This window comes from Neopelma chrysocephalum, unplaced genomic scaffold (genome assembly GCF_003984885.1).
Source record: "Neopelma chrysocephalum unplaced genomic scaffold, ASM398488v2 Primary Assembly neopelma1_142, whole genome shotgun sequence".
NCBI lineage: Eukaryota > Metazoa > Chordata > Aves > Passeriformes > Pipridae > Neopelma > Neopelma chrysocephalum.
The window spans coordinates 2,354,525-2,366,401 of NW_020897804.1; the positions used below are offsets into that span (position 1 = coordinate 2,354,525).

An 11,877-nucleotide genomic window follows, 5' to 3' on the forward strand; every position below is an offset into this window, starting at 1 on the left:
CACAAATATTTAATTTTATTTATGCATACTCTGCATTCATTTACTCCTAAATGTAGTCATTACAATGCAGTAGTGCTGTGCAAAGCCAGAGTCTTAGCAGCTCAAGGGACTTCCAGCTCCATACATTCTTCCCAATCCCGCTCTCAGATCTGCACGAGCAGCCCGTTGCACCTCTAGGAAGCCCCATTTACTGCATGGAGATGCCATCTGCAGAGATTCAGTTGCAGGATTACAGCCACAATTTCCTTTGGCTTCAGTGCTGCATGTCTATCTGATCGCAGCATGCAACTCTTTATTCAAGAGTTTTGCCAAATATTTTGATGTTTATTGAACTACAGATGAAATCTATCTCTTTTTTGAATTATGACCAACTCTGAAAGCACGCTTTTGTCTTAAAGTATTTGTTCTCCCGTTGTTACAGTTGACTGCAAGATTATTAAAGCTGGAAATAAATAGGAGGAGCAAGTTTCCATTATTTTCAGTTTCTTTACTCTGTATCTGTGATAACACTTTTACACAGATTCATTGCCTTCCCTGAAAATCAATCTGAAAAGTAAATTTCCTTCTTTCTGTGGTGAAAGAAAAATATTAGTTAGAAATAATGGAAAAATAACAACTGAATTATCAAAAAAACTTGTGTGCTTATGGTCACACTTCTGATTTGGAAATAATTGTAAGATTTTTTTATTAAAAAAACTGAATGTCACATTGACTGAAAGAACAGAGCTTTCTTGGCTAATGCAGTAAAATTGTGATGAACTGGACAAATGGAATGGCATCCTGATTTAATTTGGGTTTTGCTTTATGCATTTCTGCCCCAGAACTGGAGTGGCAGTGGCTGTAGTTACAATAAGTGCATTGGACAGAAGCTAATGTTGCTGCTATGCTTAGGTTCTACCCTTTGAGTCTATAAAAGGTGATTGTTGCTTATTTATACCATGAGTAGTGTATTAAATTAACTGACAGAATTAAACCCACCGAAGAATAGAAATGCAATTCTTTTCTGTTGTAAAAATTAATCTGTGTATGTACAAATCCATCTGGATTCCCCCCCCTTCCTCCCCCCCCCCCCCCAATATTTTTTGTCATTTGATCTTGTTTTAAATCTTCATTTAGCTTTAGTCAGGGCCCCTTGAAGGATGCACCAAACCTGATCTGTACCCCACATGCAGCCTGGTATAGTGAACAAGCCTCAATTGAGATGCGGGAGGAAGCAGCACGAGAGATCCGGAGGGCGATCACAGGTACTGACTCACCTTATTGGCTCCTTCCCTGCCTCGTTCTTCTTAACAAACCTTTTTTTCTTCAGTCTTGGAAGATGCTGAAAAGAACCAGCCTTAGGTTTTGTTTGCCGTTTCTAGTATTTGGAACACAGAAATGAGCAAATGCCCACTAAGTCTGTTCTCAGAACTGGAACAGGTTGTTTTGGAGGTTCTTTGCAATTACAAAGGAAGGCAGGCACTTCAAAGTAAGTGCTTTTTTCCTATAAGAGAAATGTATTTAAATGTGAAAAATCTGCTGCCTTTCTTCTTTGTTGCATGTAAGTGTTGACTGCAAGGCATCCTGGTATTGCTGGTGTCTTTCTTAGCTTTTCGTGTATTCCCCCTTATACTTGGCAGGAACAGTTCTGATTCTCTACGTCAAAGTATTTTGTTGGGAGGTTATTCTATTTTAGATGTTCCTCTCTTTAAAGCATTGCTAAAGAAGCCTGGCATTTTAAAGGGCAAAGCGTCTTTGTTATATAACTACCATGTAATTGTAAACTGCTCACATAAGAGAAAACAGTTATGTCTCTAACATGCACTGCTAATAAATAAAATGAGAAGACTGAGCCATTTGGCATTGGTTTGAATCCCTTGTAGCCTAAAATAAAAGGAAGGATTTTCATACTGGAAAATGATTCATTAAGCACTAATGTTTTCTCTTTAGTTGGACTTTGCTGTTTCCCCCTTGGCGATACAGTCTGAATGCTCTGCAGACATGCAGGGCCATCTGTGTCACCTTGAGAGTAGCTCAGTGCCAACACATTGCTCTGCTATACAAAAAGCACTGGCAGTAGCCTTCCCTCTGGCTTGTGCCTAGAGAGGCTGGGCAATTTAGTTTCATTTATAGCTTGGGCAGAAAGAAGATTCTCCTGGATCCTAATTAGAGGCCCCTCTTAAACTCCTGATCTGAATTGTCCTTTACCGGACTATTTCTCTCTGTTTTAGAGGTGACCTAAAGAGCCTGACCATCCCTTTGCTGGAATTGATCCTTGTGCCAGTACTCCAGTAGTACATTTGTTTGTCAGGGTGTTGTATAACTGTTCCCTGCTCCCAGATAACTCTGGGAGAGGTTGCATGAACCATAATCCGATACCTGCTTGAGGGAGGATTAATGTGCAAATAAGCATTAATAGGCTACGGTCTGAAAACTAAATAAGAGCTATCCAGAGCTAATTTTATGTTAAATTTGTGCAGTAGCCCAAACATAGGTGCCTAGGAGGGCAAACCCAGGATTCCTTAAAGTGTGTGATTGTGCTCTTAGTGATCTGTATCACTGATTTGTGTCAGGGCTGTCAGCACTTCAGTGTTTGCATATGGTTTGTAGTAAGATCAAACAGAGACCAGTGTTGGGGAGGTGAGAACGACATTGAATTGCTGTGAAACATGTAGGAAAGATACAGGATATGTGAAATAAAGATGGATATGTGAAAGCCATAGGGGAACACAGCAGAGAGGGGGTGTAGAGAGGGAAAATAATTGGAAAAAGGTGCTCAGTAGGAATGTAGACTGTGGCTACCATCTGACAATAAAGACATTAAGTGGTTGTGCTGTTGTCAAAAGATCAATGGTGTTGTGATGTATAAAATAAAATTAATAAGCAGAGATTAAATATCTTTAAATATCTTTTTAAACTTGAAAGCATTCCAAGTATGAAATAAAGAGGACCACTGAAAACAGTAGTGGAAGTACGGGGAAGGTGAGCATGGCAAACGAAAGTTTAAAATAAACAAATACTGCTTTTAAAGGGGAGAACTAGTAGAACATGCTTACAGAAGTTAGCAAAGTGAAGAATGAGAGGGGCAAAAAGGAAGACATGATTAAGAAGGATTAACATCAGAAGAAGAAAGATACTGTTTAAATTAGTGGACAGTTTTGGCAGAAGTTGAGACGGATGTGTATTTCAGCTACATTTAGAACATGATTTCTAATCAGGAGAATGGTAGGAATCTACCCATAATGGGGCATGTACCTCATCTTGTCTGATACTGAGAAAAAAAGAACCTTTTCAGCTTGTGCACAGGAGATGTGACAAGTTTTGTGATGTCAGTGCAAGTCATGGAGTAACAAGTACTTGATGGTATCCACTACACGAAAGGCAATTTTGTGACAGGCTTTTTTACCACCTCTTTGTGGCCAGGCTGATGGATAGAAAGAGCAGGCAAAGAGTAGTGAAGTCCTTAATCAAATTTCCAATAGGAAGCTGAAGACAAAAGCCTGAATTCTTTAATGATGGAGCATGGTCATTTTTTGAAAGTGTTTCTGGAGTACCATTACCAACAGTAGCAGGGGTGGACCCAAACTTACTTCTTTCTACCCCTGTTTGTGCAAATGCACAGTAAGATTGAACTTCAGAAAAGATACATTAAAACAGCTGTCAGAAAAAACACCGGCTCCAATTGATCTTCCTCCCGTTGAAATAGGTGGAAATATTCATATTGCCATGAACAAAACGTGTTATATCTGTTCATGTCATTTGTTGCAGGGGTGGAGATAGTTCTGCAGAAGACAGAGAGAGTTGTCCAGTTATGTGCTGAATCAGGTTGATTAAAACTTCAGCTATACTTCAGAGGTTAAGCAAAGGTTTTGAAGAAATGAAGAAGAGAAATTCTTGTGTATTTCCATTTTTCATAGGAATGAAAGGGATGGCTGAGGGTTAATACATTATAGTAAATAATTGTGAAGAGCAGTTGAGTTAATTAAGGGGAAGATCAGGAGGACAGGGTGTCATATGCAGGTTTATGGCAGAATTCCATTCAGAATCCTACATTCTTCCGTAAGTGTTTTTACTGCTGTTACAAATGGCGGGAAAAAAAGGAAAGTGGTGTTAAAGACTCAGAGCAGGAGGGTGCATTATTGAATTTGAGTGGTAGTCGCACTCTATATTCAAGTTACAGCTTCATGGAAAGCATGAATTTTGTGGATTTGAGTTTTATTGAGACCCTGTTTGCAAGACACAAAGAGAGACAGAGAAATCAATATTATGCAGAGTATTTTGGCCATTATTAAGTCCCAGGCAAAGGAGAAACAATGAAGATCAAAACCAAGCTCTCAGTGTAATTTTACTTATTTATTTAAATCTGCTAATATTTTTGACTATTTTTAACATAAACACATTAAGAGCATAAGGCCTACAATTTCTGTGTATATTTACTTCCTCTCCCTCACTTCATCCTAGGTCGTATTCCAGACAGTCTGAAAAACTGTGTTAACAAAGATCATTTGACTGCAGCTACGCATTGGGCCAGCATGGATCCTGGAGTGGTTCATCCAGAGCTTAATGGTGCTGCATACAGGTAAGAGTGCTGAAGATGCAGTAGAAATACCTCCTTAATTCAGTTGTAGGTATTCAAGAATAGATAGAAGACCTTCCTATTAATAAATGAAGTGGGTTTGGATTAGACACCAGCTGTATTGTTTTCATAATTGTTGCATTCAGGGGAATAATCTTGTTTTGCTGGTTGAAGTCAGTCATGCTGTGTAAATATGATTCCTCTTATAATCTCTTTTGTTTGGTTAGTATATATGAACTATACACATTTGTTTGTATATTCAAGTAAAACAATTCTGGTCATCTCTGGTGAGAGCAGTGGAAATTTATGTTTCTTATTGCTGAAGGTAATGATGCAGCAGTAGCTTGCAGATAGACTTCCAGTAATAAACTATTCTTATGCTGGTTTGTGGCCTCCAGACACAAGAGTAACTCAGTATTGAAAACAGTGAAACAGCCTGTGGTGATTATGAAAATATGTTTAAAATAGCGTTTTCTAAATTATATGTTTAATTTTTAAGCAGAAGCATTTGAGAGACTTGATCTATCTATTCTCAGTCAACTGTGAAAGCAGGTCTTAATAATTAATAGAAAGGGGCAATTTTTTACATCGAATATGCACATTCCTTAGTTACTTTGTTTGCTTGAGTCTCTCTCTGTCCTTTATCCCTAGCAGCTGTTCTAGCAACAGATTTTTCCTAGTAGCCAGCTTCAGACAGTTTTTATTTATGAAAAACATCTGCAGTTTTTTAATCTTCCAGTATGGTATTTACACATAAGTAGGATGAAAGTGGCTGAGAAAGCTACAAACAGATGCTTCCCTTGATGCCTTGAGGGAAGGGACAGTGCAGTCCTTTTGTTATTTTTCCATACCTCTTTATCCTAATTTTTACCCTGTCCTTATTCATTCAGCCACCTTATCTTTGCCCTTCTTTAGGAGCACTACCCCGTGCTTTTGATAGGGAGGGGATCCCTGGTTTTGTGTTACTTACTCCATATGGGAACCCAGCTGTGCACAGCTGAGAAATGAAGCAAAGCTCTTCTGTCCCAGTGACTTGGAACAGTCTCATCAGAAAATGATGGAGAGGTGATGGGGGAGTGTCACCACCCTCTGCCATAATCCCTTTGTCAGTAGCCATAAGTGCACTATAGGAAAAGAATAACTTGGATTTGGTTACATGTAACATGTAACATGAAGATTTTTTATTTTTGGAAAAAGTACCCATAGCCCCAAATATCTGAAGAAGTGTGTTTTTATTTGCTTAAATGAGGAGTTCAGGCACTTGTGTTCTCCTCCACAGAGCCTGTGGTTTCACTGACTCCAGTTTGGAGGAGTGAGGGTATGGCTGAGTGTAATTGGGGCTTAAAGGCAGGTGTTGCTAGACTGGGGGTAATAACTCCAACCCTGTCATGGCAGTTAAGAACAGGGTTCCATGCCCAAATAAAATGCAGGGTTTTGTTCTCATTTTGGGGGTCACAAGTCCAGCAGAAGCAGGCTTCACAGCCAGAAATTAATTTTAACTTAGGAATGTTTTGGGAGTTAATGATTTACAAGGTAAAGACCATATGTATTCAATTTAAGCAGGATAAACACAGGACTGAATGACTTTTTAAGACATTGTTTCAGTCAGTTTTTTCAATAAAGAAAATTCATTGTAAAATTCTGACTTCACAATTACTTTCAAACACAAAATAGAACTCATTTTGGGAATTTTGAGGCAGAAGTTAACAGTTATACAATAAATATTAAAAGCTTCTTTTTGGAGAGGTGATAGAATAGTGTTTGAATGTGGGTGAAGGCAGTTATTATGTGTAGTACAAAATATGCAGCACTTGAAGCTCAGGTTTTATGAAGAAATTGGTTTCAATAGCAGTGTTTGCTGATGCTTAATTCCTACCTGGATTAAGTACAGTGTTTGAATTGATTGTTTAAACCAAATTTTTCCATCTTTTCTTTGCAATTCAAGATTATGTTCAGCTAAGTGAGTTCTGGAGTCTTTCACAAGGCAGTATGAAGTTTCAGATGTGCTAATAACTGTATTGTAGTCATGTAATTGCATTAGAAGATAAGACCTGGGATAATAATTTATATGTTAAAAAATGCAAATAGCTCTTTCGGTGAACTAAGCTAACGAGGCTGTTTTATTCTGGTTATATCATTTACTTGTATTTTGATGTAGGACAGAACTCTCAAATTATCAGATGTTAACCCAAGCCAAGAGCATTGAGCATTCGTCAGCTGAATATAATCTAGATCTGAATATCCCCATATTCTGTGGAAAACAAAACCATTTACTGTGCAAAATGCAAGCTGCCCTATCAGCACAAAAGGTCATGCCAACAGGAACTGTCCCATGAGTAAAGATTCACAATATTCCAGAGAAGGAATTACTTGTGGTGGTCTTGGTGAAGCAGCATAATATACCCCGGTCTTGTGTTATTACTGGGTATTTGTTACCGAGCTGCCTGTTAAATAACCCCCTGCCATCTCCTGTGTCACAGAGCAGGCAGGTCATGGGCAAAGTGAAATTTAACAACCAGTAAACAGTGATTGTACCATTTATAGACATGTTGACATATCTTCCTGCCTTCTAACAGGTAGGAGATGAGAAGGCTGGGTGAGGGTCTCAGCAACCTGGTCTAGAGGAAGGTGTCCCTGCCCGTGGCAGTGGGTTGGAATTGGATGATCTTTAAGGTCCCTTCCAACCAAAACCATTCTGTGAATAGTATCTATGAATACTGAAGAGGTACTTGGATGAGAAGAGCTGGATTTTGGTAATTCAGGAGTTTTTTCGTGTTGAGGGACTTCACTGGTGATTTTCAGACTCTGTAATGCATGATAACAGCATGCACTTAAATTTTTAACCTCTTCTGGGAGAGACTCAGTTTCTCAAACAGAGCTTCACATAGTTCAAGGTGCTTCTGCACTTTGAAAAATACAGTGGATTAACATAGAAATTAAAGTTGCCTTTCATTGTAACTAAGAATTACAATGTATCTTTCTTCCTAAATTAAGGCTACGTTGGGGGAAGGGGAAGGAACACTCTGAAGTAACAGAGGAGGTGTAATTGATCTCTTGCTTCTGCTTTTACAAAAATTTAATTCAGTGAACATTTTATCTGGAAAATATCTTCTTGCTACCAGAGGAGGAAAATAGGAGAAACTTCATGAAGTGCTGGAGGGAGTATATTTTCTAGTTAAGAATAGAAAAGCATTAAATAGCAACAAAAGGGAAGGTTATATAGAATAGAAATGCTCGTGGGTAGAGGCTGTTGAGTTTTTGCCTTCCTTTCAGAGATAGGATTTGAACAACACTGATGATTAAATTGAAAAGAGACAAAAATTACAAGAAGAGAATGGCAAGGTAGAGCTAGGAGTTGTCAAGTAAAATACAGTTTCTGTAGAGCAATATGTTTTCTGTATTTTGGCTGCTGCCACAAACAATTGTAGGGCCTCCTGGCATTACTGAAAATCTGGAGGAAACCTGTACCTGAGGAGAGGTGCTGGCAGGTGGAGTCCTGCCTATCATAACTTGGTGTCCAAGGGGAAATTTCATATACAGACTGTGTAGTTTGAACTGCTTAGTGTGCTCATGAGGTAACTGCTAATGCTCCTGATTCAGCACTGTCCATTTTCACGAGGGGAGGCTCTGGCTTTTCTTCCTGAGGAAGATGCAATTGCAGAATTTGCATTCTCCTTGATTGTTCCCAGCTCCAGCGTGTTGAAGCTCAGGGAATATGTTTTTAGAAAGTAGAGGTTATGTTGGGAACAGCTGCTGTGTAGGACTTCTAAATGGAAGTTTATGTCATGTTGTGTTTTGCAAAGCACCTAGAGTAACAGATAAGCTGTTTCAAAATTAAATTAGAGCAAGTAAAACAATACCCTGTCTGACAGTTTTCATAGGAATTGAAGCAAATTTGATTAATAAGATTCAAATGGAGTTACTGAAACAAGCAACTAATTCCATTAGCAACTGCAAATTAATTCTAAGGAACCTCTCTGGAGAAGGAATTAGCATAGGAAGCCCTGTAAATATGTGTACAATTGGGAACAAAGTTATCTGGCCTACAGGTGGTGTGATCTGTCACATCCTGGTTATCCATCCCAGATTGTAGTCAGCCTTCTGTGAAACTTTCCCAGGATGACCAGAGCAGTGTGTGGTGTCCTCGTTGTCCCTGTGCCATGTTGGATAGCCATGCTGAGCCCCTTTGGCACAGTGTTTGCAAAAAGCACTTCCCATGGTGGTTTCTGTGGTGGAATCAAAAAGAACAAGTAAATGTGCTTGCATCCAGCTTTTTTCCTCCTCTGACTTTGGTGTAAGTTCTGCACTAATTTTCTGTCAGTTTGAGGGGAATTCAGGATGAGCAGCACAAACATCTATTGCCTTAGAAAAGATGCTGCAGAAATGGGGCAAAATTCAGCGTTAAACTCTTATCAGGTGAAAATCAACAGCAGAATAACATGATATTTGAAAAAGCTTGACAAGCCTACAAGGGCCTTTTCTCCCATGCAGCCCTGAGTAAATACTTGTGTAGCAAAAGGTGCTGTGAGTGGTAGGTTTGTGTACTTGGACTTTCAAATGGATAACGCTCCCTTTAGGATGAGCAGAACAATCATCAGGAGGGAAGAAGGGATGGGTGTGCAGCTTTGTGATGAGGAAGGGAGGCAAAGGGTCAATGTTAAGTGTCCAGTGTGACATAACTTGCAAATAGGTATTGAGGTATTTGACTAAAAAGAAAACAAATTTTTATTAAATTCACGTGTAGCTGTTGTTTATATGCAGCACTTTGAAATGCCAGTGTTCACCAATTACATCTGAACTTTTGGATTGAGGCAGTAGATTTGCAAGAGTTTTTTTTAACCTGATGATGTCAGATCCATCATAAAATCAAGCTGAATCAGAGAGCGATTTTTTTGTTGAATTCATAAAATATTTCAGTCTCGGTGTTTTTCCAGATAGAGTAAGAAATCTTTAAAACCATCCACAGTTTTTTTGTTTGCATCTCTTTCTTGCAGTGCACCTAAAGCACCTGTCCTCCATGTGACTAGGACTGATTCTCTTTCAGAGAAGTGCAGTGGCAAGTTTTATGCTGAAAACATTACTCAGATTCAATAGGCATCTGAATATCATCTGAGGAGTGTGGGAGTATAATTGCTTTTTTGGGGTTGCCATCACAAAGTTAGGACTGCAAAAGTAGTATAAAGAAATACTTTTTCAAACCACAACAATGAAAATTTAAACCTTGAGAATGAAAGAGGAACAAAAAAACCCTAAGGTCAACTTGAAGAAAAGTCATAGAGAACAGATATTGCACAGACTCGACCAGAATTACTTCTGATTGAGGTTATGCTTTGAGAGGAGCAATACTTCCAGGTTTTTTTCCTTTGCTGTGCTGTCACTCACACTTAAATCTGAAGAAACAATCTAGCAAACCTTTATTTCTTATTTGGGTAAAATACAGCATTTCCTGCTTTGTTTATTAGCATCTGCATATGGCATCTCATCTGGAGCTTAAGTCCCTCTCTTTGTAGCTGCTCTGAAAACAAAAGAAGCGTCTCTGTAGCTCTAGGAGGAGGCAGGGTGGGCTTTCTGGTGGGTCACCTCATGGTTTTAATGCGTGCTCCTGTTCTCTCCTCCCAGCAGGTATCCCCCGGGCGTTGTAAGCGTGGCTTCCACTGGCATACCTGCAGCAGTAGAAGGAATAGTCCCCAACCCCATGTCTTTATCACACGGCCTCCCTGCTGTAGCCCACCCGCCCCACGCTCCTTCCCCCGGCCAAACTGTCAAACCAGAAGCTGATAGAGACCACCCAAGCGACCAATTGTAGCCTACGAGAACAGCATTCCCAGCATCGGAGATCTCAACTTCAGCGTGCGGAAAAACAAAACCCTGGATTTTGATTAAAGGCAAAACCATGAACTTACAGGAGGAGACGATTATTGTTTTAGAAACTGGTCCAATATACAGTATAAAAGGAAAAGGTGGGAGACAAAAAAAGAAGATTTGGAAACATTTTTTTCCTCCGTATAAATTGTAGTTTGTCCCTGTCCAGTGGACTGATTCACTGTTTCTGTGTCCTATGGGTTCTTTGTTAAGCAAGAGAAGTTAGTAGTTAATTATATCATGAATGTACTTGTCTGTGTACAGTTTTTAGAACATTAAAAAGGGTTTGTTTGCTTAGCTGTCAACAAGGAAAAACATAAGGGAGGCATTCAACAAACCAATTTTGAGATTAAAAATCCTTTCTTTTATATTTTAAGACATGCCCAAAAATGAGGCAGTTGGCAAACTTCTCAGGACAATGAATTTTTCCCATTTTTCTTTCTACGCCACACAGTGCATTGTTTTTTCTACCTGCTTGTCTTATTTTTTAGAATAATTTAGTAAACAAAAGAAAAAACAGTTTCTCCTAATTTTGGCATGAATTCCCTTATTTCAAAATGAAGACAACCTTGCAAAGAGATTTTGAGGAAAAAAAAAAGGTTTTGTATAAACGAGCGTTGTGCTTTTTGTCACCAGTTAAAGTATATATTATTGGTGGTATCTGGAAAAGGCACTAGACTACTGAAAAGTAGCAGCATTTCATTGCCTACATTGATTCCTTCCTGGTAATGTGGTAGGCTAGCAATATTTTTGGTTAAAATCATGTTTGTGACTGTAACCATTTGTATGAATTATTTTGAAGAAATAAAAATCCCAGACAACTATCATATGTGTAAAAATTTTTATTTCTAGTAACTGTTTATTCAACTTTTATTAGGTTTCTTAGCTGTAATTTTTAAACAGATGCTGTCAAGTATTTCATTTCTAGCTTTACTTTGCTCTCTGTTGTTTGTAATACTGTCTTGGAAGCTTGAAAAATAAAAAAAAAAAGAATTCTTTCCATACCATTTTTCCCTTTACATTTCGTAAATGTTGATCTTTTTTCCTGTGTTTCTAATGGAGTTTGAAATTAAGATGGATTTTGATTTGTACACCGGCATCATCAGCTACAATATGGTAACAGCATTTATGCCACCACTGTGGGCAGAGCAGAGGAGGTACAACAGCAACACAACAACAATAATAATAATAATAATAAATGTCTTTTGCCGAAGTCCAACATGAGAAGTGTCCATTGTTTTATTTGCTTTTGTGATGATGGAAGTGTGCAGCAGGATGTAATTGTATTTGCTATATTGAAGGAGTTTGTTTCCCTGAGCACAGGCAGAAGTGTGTTCAAGGCAGGTTGGATTTCAGCTGGATGCTGTTTTGGCCTTTCCTGTGCTCCTGGATAAGATGTCCTTCATCCCTGCACAGTTTAAAAAAACGAGATAGAACAGTTTAGCTGCTACAGGAAGGAA

At 38.7% G+C, this 11,877-nt stretch overlaps 1 protein-coding gene across 10 annotated transcripts in view; it reads left to right on the forward strand.

The window, feature by feature from the left end:
* CTBP1 (C-terminal binding protein 1) overlaps nt 1–11,630 on the forward strand; it is a 243,836-nt gene extending 232,206 nt beyond the window's left edge. For 9 of the 10 annotated variants that reach the window (XM_027699938.1, XM_027699937.1, XM_027699939.1 and 6 more), the window contains 3 exons: nt 1,117–1,244; nt 4,441–4,558; nt 10,175–11,424. In XM_027699938.1, the coding sequence (XP_027555739.1) occupies nt 1,117–1,244; nt 4,441–4,558; nt 10,175–10,361 (433 nt within the window). In that variant the 3' untranslated portion in view covers nt 10,362–11,424. Of the gene's footprint in view, nt 1–1,116; nt 1,245–4,440; nt 4,559–10,174 lie in introns of all 10 variants that reach the window. The other variant, XM_027699940.1, reaches the window with a different exon arrangement.
* Nucleotides 11,631–11,877: the final 247 nt, after the last annotated feature.